Source organism: Colossoma macropomum, unplaced genomic scaffold, assembly GCF_904425465.1.
Source record: "Colossoma macropomum unplaced genomic scaffold, Colossoma_macropomum, whole genome shotgun sequence".
NCBI lineage: Eukaryota > Metazoa > Chordata > Actinopteri > Characiformes > Serrasalmidae > Colossoma > Colossoma macropomum.
Window position 1 is genome coordinate 7,481,235 of NW_023494806.1, and position 18,835 is coordinate 7,500,069.

The 18,835-nt window shown below is 40.8% G+C and overlaps 1 protein-coding gene across 1 annotated transcript in view; it reads left to right on the forward strand.

The window, feature by feature from the left end:
* The window catches only part of scarf2 (scavenger receptor class F, member 2), a 46,601-nt gene extending 28,433 nt beyond the window's left edge, over window positions 1-18,168 (forward strand). The window contains exons 8-11 of the mRNA XM_036598786.1: window positions 1,734-1,848; window positions 2,902-3,026; window positions 12,742-12,894; window positions 14,743-18,168. Of these exons, the coding sequence (XP_036454679.1) occupies window positions 1,734-1,848; window positions 2,902-3,026; window positions 12,742-12,894; window positions 14,743-15,875 (1,526 nt within the window). The 3' untranslated portion in view covers window positions 15,876-18,168. The remainder of the gene's footprint in view (window positions 1-1,733; window positions 1,849-2,901; window positions 3,027-12,741; window positions 12,895-14,742) is intronic.
* Window positions 18,169-18,835: the final 667 nt, after the last annotated feature.

Here is an 18,835-nt window from a genome sequence, read left to right on the forward strand (position 1 = left end):
GAAAGGCGGCGTAACCGCAGTATTTAATATGTAACATCAGCACAATGCAATGCAACATGTCAAAAATAGAAACAGGGCATCCGTCATTAATGCAGCTCTGCTGCTCGAGTCTGGTGTAAACAGTTTAGTTAATTTCAATGTGAGTGATTTGATTTTGTCATTTTGTTGTTCACTTGCTCTCGCTATAGTTCTTTTCAGCAGGCTTGTTGCTTGTTTTGAAGTTGTGGCTGTTGCTTTATTAAAAGCTGGTTGTCGTTGCTTTATTACAATTAGGAGTGCCGTTATTGGGAGATATTGACACTCTTGGAAAACCTTTCAGCCAATCACATTGCGGGGTGAGAACTAACTGTGGTATATTTTACATTGAGTCAAAGGTGATTTCTTTCATAACACTGAAAACAGGACAAAGAGACGCAGTTGTTATTGGTAACATGCGTTGTTAGGAGTGTCCGTGTGCCTGTGTGTGTGTAGTCCTATGTAGGTCACTGTAGTAGACAGCTGCAGTTTTACCGCGGCGGCCCTGATGGTGTTTCCAGAGTAGTGTCTGATTTTTACGGCTGTGTTTTTTGGCTCCTTTCCTGTTCTGCTTGCAGTATTAGTGCAAGCTTCTCACTGAGCAGAGAAATACTACAGGAAGAGGAAGAGAGAGAGAGAGAGAGAGAGAGAGAGAGAGAGGGGCAAGAGGAAAGAAAGACAGCAGATAAAGAGAGGGAAAGAGCAAGAGAGAGTTGGGCAAAGGGAGAGAGGGAGGAAGAGAGAGCAAGAGAGGGCGAAGGAGAGAGAGAGAGAGAGAGAGGGATAGAGCGAGAAGTAAAGGTTTAAAGGTTAGCAGAGGTTTTTGGCAGTGATGATGTCACCAGCGCAGCCCTTCCTTTGCACAGCTGTGTTCAGAGAGGATGCCTGACCCCACTCTCTGACACTCCACTTATCTTTCACACCATGGTGCACAATGTTAAAGCCACTAAATAAGAACAGATGGGAAAACTGTGTTGTCTATCTATCTATCTATCTATCTATCTACCTATCTATCTAGTCTGCTATTTAGCTGTCTCACAATATATTCATATGCATATATGCACGTTTTACCTATTTATCAATGTCAACAATCAAACATATATGTATGTATATATGTATATATCGCTCCTGTTGGAGGAAAACTTTGTATCCTTATTTTGTCATATGAAATATGTGTAAATGTGTACATTTCATGATGAATGGACCAAAAGAAACGGCCAAAAATGACATGGAAAAAATTCTGGTTCCATTGACTTACATTAAAAGTAAAGTATAATTTTTTCTTCTCCTGTAAAGCTTTTATTTTGGAGATACAAGGTTTTGTTCTGACAACAGTGATATAGATTTATTTATTTATCTAACCAGCTCTATAGCTATTAAGCTATCTATCAGTACATTCATATGCATATATGTATGTTTTATTTATTTTTCGATCTGTCTTTCTATCTATCTATCTATCTATCTATCTATCTATCTACATCTAGTATTTCAGAATCTTTGAAAGGCAATGCATTGCCACTGTTTGTTACATCGTTTTTTTCTGATTTGGTGAAGTAGTCAAAATCAGTAGACTATTCAGTTACTAAGATCAGTGTGCCGCACTGAAGCTCTCTGCAAGTTACAGTCTTTGATGCTGAAATCGCAGCTGCTGACAGCTGTAGCCTGAGTTGACTCTGTATGGGTCTCTGAAGCTTTATTTTTCCTTTATTCTTCCTCAGATCCTAACCAGCGGATGGGTGTGATAGCTGCGGGGACGCTGGTATCCTTTCTGCTGCTCATCCTCCTCTCTCTGCTCTGCTGCTGCTTCCTCTGCAGCAACAAAAACCACAATAGGTGAGTCAGCAAAGTTCAGACCTGCCTCTCTACCACACCCAGAACCAACACAACCACTCTTCACTTAAATGCAGTTCTGCAGTTCAGTTTTAGTTTTTCCACTTTATTGATCTTTCCATGCTCCAGTCGCAAATGTGTTCGTTTGCACCAGTTGCTAGACTGGACAAGCGTTAGAAGATGTTGCCAAAAACTCCATTCAAGCAAACGAGAAATTGTATCAGACTGGAAAATTAGTGCAGTATTGATTTCAAACAATATTTATTTTGTTTCTGTGTGAAAAGCCACCTTGTTTGGATAAATCGAGTGTAGTTTCGTGTTGCATGATTGAGCTAGTATTAACATGGTGCTAAATTCATTGGCCCAGTTTCCATTCAAACACTTTACAAATGATGTGCGCATTTACAAAATTTCAGCAGAAAAAATACAAATTGTATTTTTATCCCTACGGAGGCCGGTAGGGGTCACTAACGAGAAAATCTGTCCCCGCACGTTATAAACTGTGCCCACAGATTTGTAAACTGTACTCTTGATTAGCAAAACTGTACCGACGGATTTGTAAACTGACCTCTTTTAATGACTCAAGAAGAAGTAAGAGTACAGATTTATTTGACTCTTTTTTCAGATGTCTGGTTGATGTTAGAAATAAAATGCCAATACAGTGATGCTGTCAACTGTTAAATGTCTTCAGTGAATCTGCAGTATAACGTCTTAGTACATCCAGCATTGATCAGCAAAGGAACTGAAGTTTAAAACTCTATTCTTTACTCCACACTAAACTACTACTAAACATGGACTGAAGCAAATGGAGCTACTACTCCCCTCTGACAGTGTGTCCTAATAAGCAGGTTTATCTGGAATTTTATGGTTTCTAAAGAGCACCTCATATATGATGAACCCATGTTGTGTGCTGTCTTTTAAGATTCTTCTCCACAGACACACTAAGCAAGTAAAGTGAAGAGTTTTATAGCTCAGCCCACTGCACACAGATCCAGAACACATGTTGGCCTGAGTGTAGATTCGCTCTTTGATCTAATCCCCTCCTCCTGCTTACAGTCCAGACCAGGACAGCTCTACTAACAGTAAGAAGGCCAAGAGAATCCTCTGTGGACGGTTCAGCCGAATCAGCACAAAGTTACCCCGAATCCCCCTCCGGAGACAGAAGCTGCCCAAAGTTGTTGGTATGTCAACATGTTTGAGCTTAAGAAACAGCATTTCTAGGTTGGACATGCACCAGTAAAATGATGGTTGTTATTCCTCATTGTCTCAGCACATCGGTTTACATGAACCTCATTTATTGATTGTTGTCTAAGTGTATTTTTGTGAATTTTAGTGGTCATAATTGATTTTTTTTCCTCTCTTTAATCCGAGTACACCATATCGACTTCCTCTGGTTTACTTCTTTACTTTATTGGTCTAAACCAGGAGTCGGCAACATGGGGCTCTTTACTGCCCTGTTGCAGCTCCATAGCAGAATTAGATTTTTAGGTAAAAATATAATAATCCTCCTTTGCAGTAAAATAAAGCTCTGCTGATCGTTCTAACGCAGTTTTAACAGTAAATGCTCCTAAAAGCTGTAGTTATTGTAGCCTATACCTGCTAATTCACCAGCCTTTAACCCTGAAGATTGGCACACAGACTGCTAGTCACCATGGCAATGTAGACAACAATCTAGCAGCTTAGCTAGCTAGCAGCTAACAAAAGGGCAAAGATTAACATCAATAATTTGGCGATGAATAGACTCATTTGCGTTTATAAGCACTCCGGCTGTTTTCTTGATAAGTTTAAACTCCAAAGTTGCGGGGTTGAAGTCAGCTTCTTGTTCGCCAGTTTCCTGCTGGAGATGTGAGAAAAGTAGAGCAGATCAAAGTCTGTGTTTTCTTTTATATTATGTTTTTTAGCCTATACTAGGACATTAGCACATACTGGCACCTATTTATGCTTATGGTTTAAATGGTAAAATGGACATAAAATGTTGTGGCTCCCAAAGTGGTTTGATTTTTGTTGAAAGGACAAAATGGCTCTTCTTAACATTTGGTTTGCCCGAACTCCGGTCTAAACACTTTTCAGTTGTTCATGCGGTACGTTTAAGCAGGTTATTGTTATTTGCCGTGTTGTGCAGCATTCTGTAGTGCTGGATTGTGTGCTCAGCCTAATCAGTTTGACAGAATTTGCAATTTTATATTGTTTTCATTCCTCAATGTCCTTTCACTACAATACCCAGCATGCATTACACAAATACATCATACAACTATTGCGAATCCCTGTGGTGTCAACCAATCCTGACTGCTAGCCTAGCCACAGATCTGTAGGCTAATAAAGACAACCATGCTAGAAGTTGTGTACGTCTTACTAGCTTGGTTGTGTTTATTAGCCTACAGATCAGTGGCAAGGCTAGCAGTCGGGTTTGGTTGACACCACAGGGATTCCTAATGGTTGTATGATGTATTTGTGTAGTGCATGCTGGGTATTGTAGTGAATACAGTGCTATTAGTATCACACTGCATTACAGTCTTGTCCTGTACACAAAAATCCACCCCAAAGCTGTTGTGCTTTTTCCAAAGTTCCTTCCACCTTCAAGATATGTCATTAGAAGGGGGTTTCCCCTGGTCCCCCTAGACTGGAAAATCCCGCTGTGGCGGCTGCTGTGACAAAGTAATAGGATGCAAGTAGGCATGTTTACAATGGATAGAGCCATGGTTCATTTTTTTCCATTTTAGCCCGAGAGTTTCTGATCAACACACTGAACAAAAAAAAAGTTATCATTAAAGATATTATAAGTTTACAAGGCTCACAACCATCATAGCTGTCTAGGTTTTGCTTTATTGTCAGGAGATCATGAGTTTGAATCTCGAAGATGCCATGAATCCATGAGAGTTTAACTGGCCTTGCCTAACTGGATGCAGTTGTGTGCAGTATGTGAATGGATTTGTAGTTTTTAACAGTAATATGTAAATATGTCGCTACCATACATGATGTTATGTTTTGGCTGTATCACCCACCCACAGTAGACTGTATGATTGATGTGCTGCCTCACGTCTCCATGGCACTAAGCACACCATGTCATCTTTGGTAATAGTTACCTACCGTAGTGCTCCTCTTTCTCCGTTTGATCTGAGCTGAGCAGTAAAGAGCTGTAGTGGGGCTGAAACTAAACCGCTGCTACCCAATCGGGGTCTCATTGGTTTCATTTGAATGGAATGCTCTGGGTACTGGCCGTATTGCTCTTGGCTCCCTGCAGGGCCGTGAGTCTGTATTATTCTGAACCCAAAACAGACGTTTTTCCCCTCCAGTTTCTGCTCTCATTTCCCTATTCCTTATTAAAACTCCTGTGGCGGAGGGCTCGGTGCCGCGAGTGATCCTTAATCAAAGACTCCTCTGTTTTTGCCAGGATGGAACCCCTGTGCCGTGTTCTTGTGGTCAGCGTTGCGATTTTGGCCAGCTCGCCGTTAAGAGGAGTGTTTTTGGGACAATATGAAAGCGGCACCACAAACATATTAATCTTGTAGTGCAGCATATCAGTATTATGCTCCAGTAATACACAAAGATATATGCTGGGTGCTTTATTACTTACATTAGAACCAAAAAGCGTTCTTTGAAGTGCCATAAAGGCTTCTATTGTAACAATAGCAGAGCCCCTTTTGATGCGATATAGGTTCTTCCACCACATAAGAACCATAAATGCCAGGTCATCATAGAAAAGAACAATTTAATCACATAAAGAACCATCTAAGCATTCAAATGTTTTGAGTTGGCACGGTTTCACGTGTGACCATTCACTCTTGAAAAACCACTTTTTTCAAGGTTGTAGAAGAACTGCTTTTGGTTTCCTAAGGAACATTTCAGTTAAGTGGTTTCAGTTGAGTTTTTAAGGGTACATCCAAAGTGGCTCTTCTATGGCATCACTTAAAGAAACCTTTTTGGCACGTTGTCCTACATTTTTCCGCCTTTTTATTTTTCCCCTGAGGTCCATCTATAACATTTGTGTGGGTTTAGGTGCCGAAACCATTCATAATTCATTTTCACTTTTCATGACCACACTTTAAACGGCCTCTTGTACCATGGTTTTAAGGCTGATAGATCTAAATGAGCTCTGTTATGATTGGCTGCGCTGTATTCTGTCTCAGTCAAAAGCAGTGCAGTGTCAAACACCCCTTATAACTTCAGAGTGAATGGCCATTGCTAAACTGCTATAGGTTGAAAAGGCGGCTTTATTGGGAATTGCCTGTAGATGGAGCTCTCTAGGGGTTGCATTTAACATGCAGTATGAGCACCCACTTTGTAGCATGTCAATTAGACCAGAGTAAGCTTGTTTTTTTCATACAGTGTGAGCATATACACTGTAGGCTTTGTCCATACATGGTGGGCGATGCAGTGTGAGTCACCAAAGAAAAAGACTTCTAAAATTGTACACTGTATGCCTTAGAGATGTTAGAGATGTTATGCCATGAACGGTCTTTTTTCAGTCCAGCGACTATCTCCCGACAACACGCAGAGCAGGCGACTACTTACAAAAGTTTGTTTCCCATCCGACTGATCTCTCTGCATGGAAGTGCATACATACAGATGTGTGTTTAGCCAGCCAGAATTAAATGGACGACGTTCCAATAGTTGTGGCCAACTTAACGCGCAGAAGATGCAGTTAAAGCTGATATCACACCAGAAGCAACTGGACACGCGCAGTAAACTCAAACCGCTTCACGAAGCTTGTTATTTTACACTACTCACATGTCATAAGGTGAAAACAGTTTCTGTTTGCATTGGATTTTCACACTCTGGATAAATGGACTATTGTCCATTTATTGCTTTAATGTTGATGACATTTGAGCATAGCTCAGTGGTCACCAACCATGGTCCTGGACCTTTCTGCAGAGTCTAGTTTAATTAAGCAGTAAGCCACGAGAGGCAGAGTGCCTAAAACTCCCTTCTCCATGACAAAATCGCAGTAATGCACAGCCATAGGTGTTAATTGTGGATTTTACAACAGCTTTGAATGTGGCTCAACCAATCAGATTTTAGGACCAGAACTATCCATTTTATAAACCACAGTTTTCCACACCTGCTCCAGCGAATTAACTTATTCAGAAGTGCATTAGTGTTAGTGTCAGACATAGTTAAGCTCTGTAGGAAAGTAGATCTCTAGAAAGAAAGTTGGTGATCACTGGCATAGCAATTCAGTTGGTTGTTAACTGTTTGAACGAGACAGAAAAACTTGCTTATGTGACGGTTGCTTGTTTTCTCACCGTGTGATGTATAGCTACACTGTCATTTTACTATTTCTACGGTGATTCTAGACTGACAAGACAGTCTTTGATCTTTATCAGTTGCTAAGGACAGGGAGGAGGTAGAGGTGGAGATGCACAGTATTAACCTACACGAAGCTTAGATTGCACATTAGTGCTTTTTTTGCTGTTTCTGCTTAGAAACTGCATCAAAAATAAACCAAAGCATTTTTTGTGCTTCATCCGCACGTTACCATTATGATGCCTCATGACACACGTGGCAGGTGTGAAAGCCTACATTGATCAATATAGGAGAATATTGTACCATAGAGCATCATGTTTACGTTCCACGCCCGGTGTGAAATAGGCTTAAGGCTTAGCAGTACAATAGCTCATCAGATCAAATTTATATCAGAAGGTGGCTGTGTGCCTGGACAGATACATCACTTATGGTTCTAATTGCCAAGTTACCACTGTTTCCTCCCAACACATGAAGTCTGAAAGCTGGAATGCTCCAGGCTGTGACACACCGTCATGTAGTGCTTATCTATTGTGGTATTTCCTTTTTCTGAGTGGGTTATTCCCCAGTCAAATCCATTATCATAAAACGGTTTGTTTGTGATTAATAGTGTTTAAACTACACAAGCTGCCTCATTTAAACTTATAGATATGCTAGTATGTGACCTGCAGACAAATCACGAGTCAGGGACAAGGGCTAGACTTGCCCCAAGCCATTCCGTCCCTATGAGAGACATGTGCTTTCTCGCTAATTTGCCACATTATATAAGTCAAAGAGTCGTCTTCATGGGGCCTGCATAAAAAAACCTCGCTGAAACAATAATGTCTTTGTCGGCTTGGGTGAGGATGAACTCCAGAACATTTCAATAAAACCCCTCAAGCAAAAACGTAGGACAAAACTAAAACAAATAAGGAGCCGAAACTAATAAAAGATGGCATTTTTTTGGAAGTGTTTCGGAGCGAGGAGTCGTAACGTCAGCGTTTCAGCTGGCAAATCAAAGTGAAGTGAAACTAAACATTGTTCAGCCAAATTCAAGACACAAAATCGTGTTTATTTTATCAGCCAATGGAGAACAAAACCATGTGGAGGCTGGAGAAGTATATGAACTAGACTGAAAGTAAGGCGCATATACTAGGCCTAGATAAAGCCTAAGACTTTCTCTCTCTCTTTCTTTCTCTCTCCCTCTCTTTCTTTCTTTCTTCGTTCTTTCAAACCCCCCATTTTCTTGTTGCTGGCCAGTGGCTCTGCTATCCTCATTGGCCACCCGCTGCAGTGAGGTCTGCCACTATTTCTCCCTCCTTTTTTTCCTCTCCCTCTGTTCTTTTTGTAACCCTACCCTCACAGGGGCTCCAGCAGCCCAAGCATTCCAGGAGAGTGGGGGTTGGGAAGGCCCGAAACAGGAAGTGACCAAATTTACCTCAGCCTGTTTGGGAGCAGTGATTTATCCACAGTGCGCTCATGCGATTTGGCACAGAGAGTAGTGGAGCAAACAGCACGATAGCCGTGCCTGCCCTACAGTCGCATGCAAAAGATTGAATATGCCCAGTCAAATTATATGTTTTGTTGTTTTTTTTAAGCGAGACTAAGTCAACACATCCTCTTCAGACCTAAATATGGCACTTTTTAATGCAGTTTTTATGAACATTTCTGTTTTTGCTGAGTTTAACATATTGGGAAAAAGAAAAAGAAAATGTAGATGTGCCATAACTTTTTCCCATGATTTATTTTTTGATGATTTATGATTTATTTTCTCTCAATATGTTAAATTCAGCAAATAAACAGTAATTGTGTATTAAAACCTGCAGAAGAGTGTTCTCTGTATAGGATGGGTTAACTTATGTTCATTAAGGAAATCAACAAAACATGTTATTTGACCAGGGGCACCCAAGACAGAGAGAGCCTTCTATAGTGACCCATGCGTTTACGGCCTATTTACACCTGTTTTAGTGTTATTTAATGGTCTGAACCCTGAACTGTGAAGAATGTTAAGCAATTTGGCAGCAGATTGACACAGGATGAACTGATGGCAGACTACTAACCATCTGTGTGCAGTGTATCTTATTTTTTTATATATTGCTGTTGTCGGAAGAAAACCTTGTCTCTAAATTGATAACTTTACAAGAAAGGAAAAAACATACTTTACTTTCAATGTAAGTCAATGGAACCAGACTTTTTTCCAGGTAAATCTGGGGAGTTTCCTTTGGTCCATTCATCATGAAATTTACACACAATGTAAAGGGCAACAGGTATTTTAAAATTATGTCAAAAATGGAGAGGTTATATATATATATATATATATATATATATATATATATATATATATATATATATATATATATATATAGATAATATATATTCTGACGTATCACATAGTATTTAGGCAGTGATCATATCCATTTTCAAGCAACTATTCTGGAACATCTCCTCCTTTTTCTCTTCTACTGTTCCTGCTTGTTCTATACCTTCCAACTATACCAGGAGTGGGGAACCCTCAAGGCCTTCTCAGCCTCCAGAAAAGGCCTACTGGTTTATGGGAATTAAAAAAATACATGCTTGTAATTTTTTGTTTATTTTTTATTTAATAGTACCCTCATCCTTGTTGTACCTAAACTCTATTATTGGAATAATAGTCTTATTGTAAACAATCATGTTTCCTCTGTGATATCTAGGTATATACAGCCAAGTAAGCTTTCCCATTGGTTAAGACTTCAGGAGCTCAACTGGAGGCATTACACAGTAGATTAACTGCTGGTTCAATTAAGAAGTGATAGTGGAATCATCCGGTTTCCAATGGGTGGGACCAAAGAAAAGCATCAGTCTAGACCCTCTGGAAGTCCTAGATACATCATGACTGCAAACTTCAGAGATATTGAGATATGCACTGTGTATCATGATGTCTTCAGGACTCAGAATATTCCAATTTCACTATGTCTCTTGTCAAGGCTGAGACTACCAGTCATCCCAAGGCCTGAGTTAAAGGCGTGGTCAATTAGGGCCACCTGCTGCCTCTGTCCAGCCTTGGCTCCACACAGCTGTGCGGGTCAGTGCAGCTGGATGCACAAGGAATGCACTTTTGTCTGACACCCATAGCCGAGTCTGGGTTTGTAGTGGCGTCGAGGGCAGTCTGGGCTGTCTCGCTGCTCTCTGTCAGTGACCAGGGCATAGCAGTTGTCAGCCTCTCGCTAACCTCACAAGAACAAAGCCCTCAGTCTGCTAGCGCTTAGTTCTCACATTCATGTCGTGCCACTTTACGGTGTGGCATTCCCACGAGTTAGCAGGATTGGCATGCTATCCGTGTGAAAGTGAGAGAAGCAAGAAGCTGAGATGGGTAGTAGAGCTATGGCTTTTAGTCACTTAGCTTTATATTGTGTTTTATTAAGTCTAGTTAACCTCTTTATAAAGTAGCTATGAAATGCGGTCATGCCTGTTTTAAATGTCCTTCTTTTTTGTTCTATGCATTGTTTTCTTTAATAACGTTGATGGATTATATTCAGTCAAAATGTACATGATTTACAAAAAGTAGCTGGATTTTTTTAGGTGAGCAAACAAGTCAACTTGTTTTTATTCATGTGGCCCTTGTACATGATTTTTTGGCAATAACTTGGTAGTAGCTCAACTCAGAGTCACAACATTTCACACACGGAGACCCAACAGTGTGATAGTTAACCCCTTTAATGGCCAGGGCCCACCAGTAGGTCCAAAGTTTCATTACACACTTCTATAACTTAAGAATAGCTCAGCCAGTTTGTATTGAAGTCGGTGTAGTTACTGAATATTAAGCCTTAGTATGTAATAAGCCTGGAATTTTAAGGGGTTAATCTGATAAAAGAGTTATGAGAAAAAATGTCCATTTGGTTATGCTTACAAACATCCTAGTCCATTTTCATTCTACCAGTGGAATGGCCACTATGGGGCCAAATAAAAGGTTAAGCTGAAAATGTACTAGACGGTTGAAAAGTAAGCCATTTTAACCCTTCAGTTCGTGAATGTCTTGTCTTTGATTTGTGAAGTAGCCGGTACGTAGCTAGTTATCTACTGTTTACATTTAAAGCTTAAATTTTGTTTTGCAGCATATTTTAATTGCTACTATCCTGTTGCTTGGGCTGTTTCTGGTTTGATGAAACTTCCTAATGTAAAAGGCAAATTTCGGGCCACAAAAGCTTCATAATGTTCAAAGCATTTAGCCTAACATGGACTGGGCACTTCATCTCCTCACCCTAATCAGAGAAGGCTATAAAAATGAAACATATCGCTGTTGTCGGAACAAAACCTCAAATCTCTAAAAATGGTTTTTACAGGAGAAGGAAAAAACCTTCTTTACTTTAATGTAAGTCAGTGGAACCAGACTTTTGCCAGTTAGGGCCGTTTCTTTTGGTCCAATCATCATGGAATTTACACACAACGTAAAGAGCAACAGGCATTTTCAAACTATATCAACAACTGAAAAACGACAAAAATGGAGGTACAAGGTTTTGTCCTGACAACAGCAATATATTTTCACTTGTATGACCATGTATGACTTCATTACCGTCAGAACAAAGAAGTGATTAATTTAATCAATAAGGACAGCTGGTGTTTTAAATGGTGCATAAAAACAATGAAAACTACAAAAAAAGTCACAAAGTTTTGACATGATACCAAGAAAATGTAAAGGTTCCCAGAAAATCCTCACTGAAAATAAGGGCTCAGCATTGTAATAAGACTCTAAGCAGCTGTACTAGATGGGCTCATGTTCTGGTGGAAGTGACTCGGCAGTCTGAAGAGCTAATGCTAATGCTAAAGCCTTTCAGTGAAGTTCTGCTGCTTCTCAGATATGAAGACAGTTTCCTTGGAAAGTTTAGATGAAGAGCCAAATAGCTTGCACCACGTGTCAGAGAGCTGTAAACAGGCCAGGCTTGTGTAGCGCCTACCACAGCCCTTACTGGCCAAAAGCAGATGTGAAGGATAAACCACAGGCATCCCACAGCTGTCCCTCTTCTCTAGGTCAGCAGAAAACAATATCGTCCAGTCCTGGCCTTAAAAAAACACTGTGACCTACATTAGGTCTGGAGGCCCGCTCTAAACTGAATCTCTCCCAGTGAAGAAGGCTTGCCAGCTAGTTAATCGTGTCTGAAGCTCAGCGTAAGTTAGCATATCTTTGCATATCTTGACCTCAGAATCAGATGGTGTTTTATTAGCCCACAAGCTGGAGCTTTAAAGGAGATTACTTGACCTCAAAAATGTAGTTAGATTTCAGGAGACCACAAAATTAATGTAATTTATCTAACAGTGTTATAAATGCAACAAATGTCCAAATATTGCTTATAAATACATTATTCAATGCTTATGCACATGTTATGATGTCCCTATGTAGGTAGACTTCAAATAAGGTGTTACACTAGGTTTTTAACTATGGTTATATGGTCTATAACTATTCCAACAGGGAAAATACATCCAGTTTTGGATTTCATTGACTTTCTGTTTCATTCCAACTAAACATCCACACTCGCTCCTTGCAGGGAATCTGCCCCTGTCAGTCTCCAGTGTGGGCTGGAGGTCCTACTATTTCATTATGAATTGTAAAAGAGCCTTTGTTTCTGGAAGAACCCTAGGAACTCTCCTGTGCCTGCTCGTCCTGACCCCCGTGTTTGTTTTTTTCTCTTTCCAAACGTCCAGTAGCCCACCACGACCCCGAGAACACCTTCAACTGCAGTTTCATCGAGCCCCCCTCCGTCGCCGAGCAGCCGACCCCATCCTGGTCCTCCCAGGAGTCCTTCTCCTCCTTCGAGACAAGCGAGGACGGCCCTGTTTACTGCGTACCCCATGAAGGTGAGTCACCGTGGAAACCAGTGCGGATAAGCCATCTGTTTGGCCAATGGGGAGAAGCGATTGGGGAGTTGAGTCTCTGAACAATTTTTACGATGACCCAGTTTGATGGAGCGTGATTGTGGACACAGGCTCACTGGAATGGTAATGCCAGGCCTTTAGGCGTGTACGCTGCGTGCGCAATCTGAAAATACAAACAGGAAATGGCACGAATGGTCGAGTCAGCAGTGGGGATGGTGCCAAATCATGAATCATTTTCTTCTAAAATGCTTGAGCAGGAGGGGAATAACAATTGGTGTTTTCTGAGCAATTTTGGTTAGCTGGCAAAACTCAGGCAGGAACACTCAAAGAATCGCCCCAGGCAGCGCTTTGTACAGTAATGTGTAATGTTTCTTAAAGTGGACCCTGACAACCAGCAGTGTGTGTTGTGAGAAAGAGCCGAAGGCTGTTTAACAAGTATTTTTAAGTTAGCACCAAATAGTGTAATAGAGATACACAGCACTTGCTTGTATGTGTAGCAAGTTGTGTGTGTTTTTCTAATTACATTAAATTACTAGTTTAAACAGTGTTTAACTGTTTGTTCAGGTGTATCTACAGAGTTTTGGCACTAGCTGGTCAAAAGAACACAGACCTCTTGTGCTTAAAGGGACACAACAGGGAAGACCACATTTCTGTAATGAGTTTCATACAGTAAACATTGTTACAAAGCATAGCATTCACTCCCCAGTCCATACGGTTCATATATATTAAAATTTAACTGCACGAAAAAAAATCTTTTTCAAATTTGCTGTTTTTGTGATGTCACATATATCCACCTATTCAGCCTACAGCATTTTAGCTCCGCCTATTCATACTGAAGTTACAAAGAGTGTTTCAGTCTGCAATTTGAATGAAGCACAAGGCTGGGCAGCCAATCAGAACAGAGCTCATTTACATACATCAGTCTTGAAGACACAGTACCAGAAACAGCTCAATCCTAAGGGATGAAGAGAGGTTGGAACATGATTACAACTATTTTATCTGCATAAAACATAACATAAACATGTTCTCCTTCCTAGCCTTGCACTGGAATTGATATTACCAAATATAAAAATACTCCAAATCATCAATCTTCTATCCTCTTTCATGTGCCATGTGATTTATTGCTTTGTATCGAGGGTTAGTTTAAAATATATAAAATAGAAAGGGTTGCACTTAATTATAGGATATACAAACATAACATTACCTACATCACCGAAATATGGAAATATAATGTAGATTTGGAATCTGGAAAGCAGGATGTGAATGAAACCAGGAAACTACATGAGATCTACTCTCCAGAGTAAAATAGACAAGCTTGTCCACAAGAATGCGTCAGTTTGGCAATATTTTGGTTTCCAACCGAACAAATGTGAAGAACTACTGGATCTTAACAGTGTTAGATGCTGTCTAGGTGGAATATAGTTATCATTGAAATTATAAAGTAATATTATGCAAGCTATAATGCTAACGTGGTACTTTGTACCTGAATGTGGATCATGATGATGTTGTTTATCATGATAATTCTGCATGTGATAATCGTTGGTCTCAGTTTACATTATCGTCCAAACCTACTCTATGCTTGACATAGTTGGTGCCCAAAGTTTGCTTCTTTACTTTGGCACTAAGGCTCTGAGCTAGAAGGAATAGAAGCTTATATACACCAATTAGCATCATGCAAACTGAATGCCTCAATCGTCAACCACTTGCCACAAACCATGTCAAGTTGATGAGCAATCTCAAATATACTTGCTTATGTGGTTTTTGCCATTGTATGAATTTGTATGTTTTTTTTTTGTTTTCTAACCACTTTTTTCTTCATGTTTGTTTCAGATACCATAAATGAGGGTAATGTGAAGCCCAGTCCCAGTGCCACCCCAGAGAATGCTGTGTCCGTTACTGAGGACGATGCTGGAGAATACACGTCTCTCAAAGACACAAGAGCAGCCACGAAGCAACCTGTCAATGATGGCAGCGAGCAACCTCTGCTGAAGTCTTCAGATAGCGAGGGCTCCACAAGCGGATCAGAGACAGCTATGGGGGCTCTTTATGCCCGAATCGCTCGCCTTTCCAAGCATTCCAAAGAGGAGGAGGACAGTGCAGCTGAAGCCAAAGCCAATGACAAGGCCCCATCTCCAGAGAGGACCAAACCGCGCCCACCAGACCCCTCTACCAAGCCCAAAGTGTCTTGGATCCATGGAACATCTGGATCCAACCAATCAGAGAAAGGCCAGGCGCCTTCCCCACCCAAAGAGAAGAAAAGAAGCTCAACTGAAGGCTCTGGAAAGGGTGAGGATAAGCAGCGATCAAAGGAGAAGTCGAGCAAGAAAGGTGAGCAGAAGAACGCAGACGCTAAGAAGGGCGATGGAAACGAATCGCCAAGCAAGACCAAAGCCCACAAAGCTTCTGACCCCATTGAGCACATCAATGGAGCAGTTCAGAACGCTTTAAAGAAGATCGGAAACTTCCATTCCGAGAGGAAAGGGGGTGATACTACCAAAGAGCCGCCCAAAAGCCCAAAGATCATGCCCCCTCACATGAACTCTGAGGCGGCTACTCTTCTGGCTGCTCAGCTGAAGGAGAAGACCCAGAGCCTGAACCGTAATGAAGGTCTCTCAATTGGTGTCAAACCAAATGGAGTGTCCACCCCACAGGCCAACCGGGAGAAGCCCACGCCACCCCAGAAGGCCAAGCGCTCAGTAACTGGAGCCAACAAAGCCCTTCTACCCACCTCTACTAACCTTCAGAAGATGGTGGCTCCTATAACAGACTCCACTACCCCTGAGCCCAAAAGCCCAGAAAAGCAGGCCTTAAATGGGACCAGAGTAGGAGATGCAGGAGACCCAACACCAAAGAAAACGCCCATTAAAAAACCACCCAGGAAGAAAGGCAAGGAGGGAACAGCAGAGACAGAAGCTAAGGCCACTCCAAAGACGGCCATTATGCCACCTCAGTTTGTCAAATAGATGCAGTTTTCCGAAATTACTGGGATGAACACGCAGTGCCTACCGGTAGTGAATGAAAGAGTTCACTTAATACTTTCTCGTTTCTTGCTCATGATAAACAAACAATGAGCTGCATACCGGATTTATTCTTCTGAAGGATTTGTTTGTTTTTGGTTTTTTTTTCTATTTTTTTTGAAGTCCAGGATGAGCTTGGAGAAGGAACAGTCACTGGTTAACATGTCGTGCCTTGAAAGTTTTACAGTTTGTACAGTTTTGAAAGGAATTCAGCAGTATTATAGTTCTAAAAGGATTTAAAGTTATGTAATAAGCTTATTTTATATTCCAGCATTCCTGCATTTACCAAACTACATTCACCATGATTCCAGGTCATCCTGTGTTCTAACATTATGACCAAACAAAAGCCTTTTTTCTGCTTATCAACAGGTCTCCAACATTAGCATTTCTCTCATTGTGAATAGAAAGGTACTATGGTTAATCATAGTGGTGCAATGCAAACAGTTCCCACCACTGTCATACAGTTTGCAGATGCTGTCATTCCATAACAATGCTCTGTTTATATTCACATATTTCTCACAACCTATTGAGCCCCTATGGTGCAGTTTGTAATTAAATCAGAATAGCCTTGCGGAGGCTGAAGCTTTTAAACATAAACGTGACCCAAGACGACACTTGTCGCCAAACATGCACTAATTAGCTTTTATCAGGTTAGCAACTCGTGAGTCAGTGGGTTTCTCTCAGTTTCCAGTTTAGAATCCGTGTTGGTTTGTTACGGTAATATGTGCTCTATCAAATCGTGGAGAGTGCAGTGTTCCTTTCCAGTGAATAGAGGTCCAGCAGCTGTTTAGACACACTGATTTTAGGTGCTTCTCAGCAATTATTGCGAAATTGCTTGGTGAAGAGACTTTTAACTGTAATCACTTTGTCTAGACTAGGGGTGTAAAAATGCATCTGGCACTTTTGGAATATTAGAATTTATTATAATTGTATTCAATGAAGTCAGCACTCGTTCTTTAGCCAAAAATAAGATTCTCAGACTGGTCAAACATAATCCAATATAACAGTCCATAAAAATACTCAGTGTATTGCTTTTATTGTCTGTATTCCACCACTGTAAGTCACCAAGTCGTTTGTTGTTTGCAGAGCTGAGTGACGTTACAGATTTTCAAATAACGATACCTTGACTTTGATAGCAATTCCTGCACGATAGTTTTCTTGATAACTCTGGTAACACTTTATTTGGATAGTCCACTTCAGATGCGTTGTAGATACTTCATTAACTTTCAAGTTACATTCAACTAAATGACACCAAACCTGGCTCGAATCCTAACCCTAACCTTAACCTCAACCCAAAACCTAAACCCAACCCTCACCCTGGTCCAAACTCTAACCCCACAACTGTTTAGAATCAACTGAGTTTCAACAGAAGTTTTTCAACAATTTGAACATCTGCAGATGATCTATAGGGGACTATAGTGGACTATCCAAATAAAGTGAGACCATAACTTCTTTTAAAAACAAAAATCTATGTATAAAAACATTATGGGCCCTGTGTACATACATTTGCTGGCACAGCATAAAATATACCTTGATGTGACCACAGTATGTGCTCACAATGCGCCTGAATTTAACGTTTGATTTACTAAGACTGAAGCTTATCATGCAAACTGCACATAGCCCCGCCCACTAACTGCCTACCTGTGAGGTGCAGGGTTTAAAAGGTGCAGAAAATGAAAGTTTAATGATGAAGGGATAGCGTTAATAAATAGAGTTAATAAATCGTAGTTGTCAGGACGCAATAAACTCTCTAGCCATAACACTCTATAGGGAGCTATTCTGATGGGAAGCATTCTTTCAGCATATGTGTGAGGCTCAAGCCTCTGTCTTACTGCTGTGCCTGCTGCCATTACTAAAGGAAGCCTCTTTTGAGACCCTACGGAGCAAAACCAGCCACCACACGTTGTTCAAGCTTCAGTAAATTGAGTGGAATATGTCCACAGTCGCACATGTAAAATCTCTATCGACTTTTTGCACCATCCTCCCACATTTCACACAGCCTTCCCTCAAGTTCATAAGCAGGAGAAGTGCATATTGCATTTTACCATGCATGCTGCCCATAAACTGTGTTGATGCACGTTTGTCAGTTTCATACATAATGCGCAGGCAGCATGCATCCAATTGGTGACTGAAACTGGTGCACACTAGTGCATTAGGCCCTTTATAGATCAGAGGTCGGCAACATGCAGCTCCGGAGCTGCATGCGGCTCTTTTACTGCCCTGTTGTGGCTCCACAGCAGAATTAGATTTTTAGGTAAAAATAAAATAATCCTCCTTTGCAGTAAAATAAAGCTCTGCTGATCGTTCAACACAGTTTTAACAGTAAATGATCTTAAACGCTGGAGTTAATGTAGCCTATAACTGCTAATTCACACTTTAACCCTGAAGGTTGGCGTGCAGACTGCTGGTCACCATAGCAATCGCCTAGCTAGTAGCTAACGACAGGGCAAAGAGAAAGATTTAGGACGAACATTGATAATTCAGAGACAAATGGACTTATTTGCATTTATAAGCACTCCAGCTGGTTACTTGATGTGTTTAATCTGCAACAAGAAACTGTCAAACACTAAAAAGTCGTGAAGCTGAAGTCAGCTCCTCATTCGAATTTTCCTGTTCCACCTTAAATGGTGCCTAAGGCGCTGCTGCACCATTTAAGGTGGAACTGAAGTATTCAAACAAGAAGCTGCAAATAAGAAGCTGACTTCAGCCTCATAAAAAGTCAAACGTTGAGAAACATTTTACACGATTTATTCTACTTTTGAGGAAAAGTTTCCTGCTGGAGATGCGAGAAAAGCAGCTATAGCCAAGCTAAATCTTAAAGCAGAGCAAAGTAAGTTTGTGTTTTCGTTTATATTATATATATTTAGCCTATACTTGTAATCACCAGACTGGATTTGGTAGCAAGC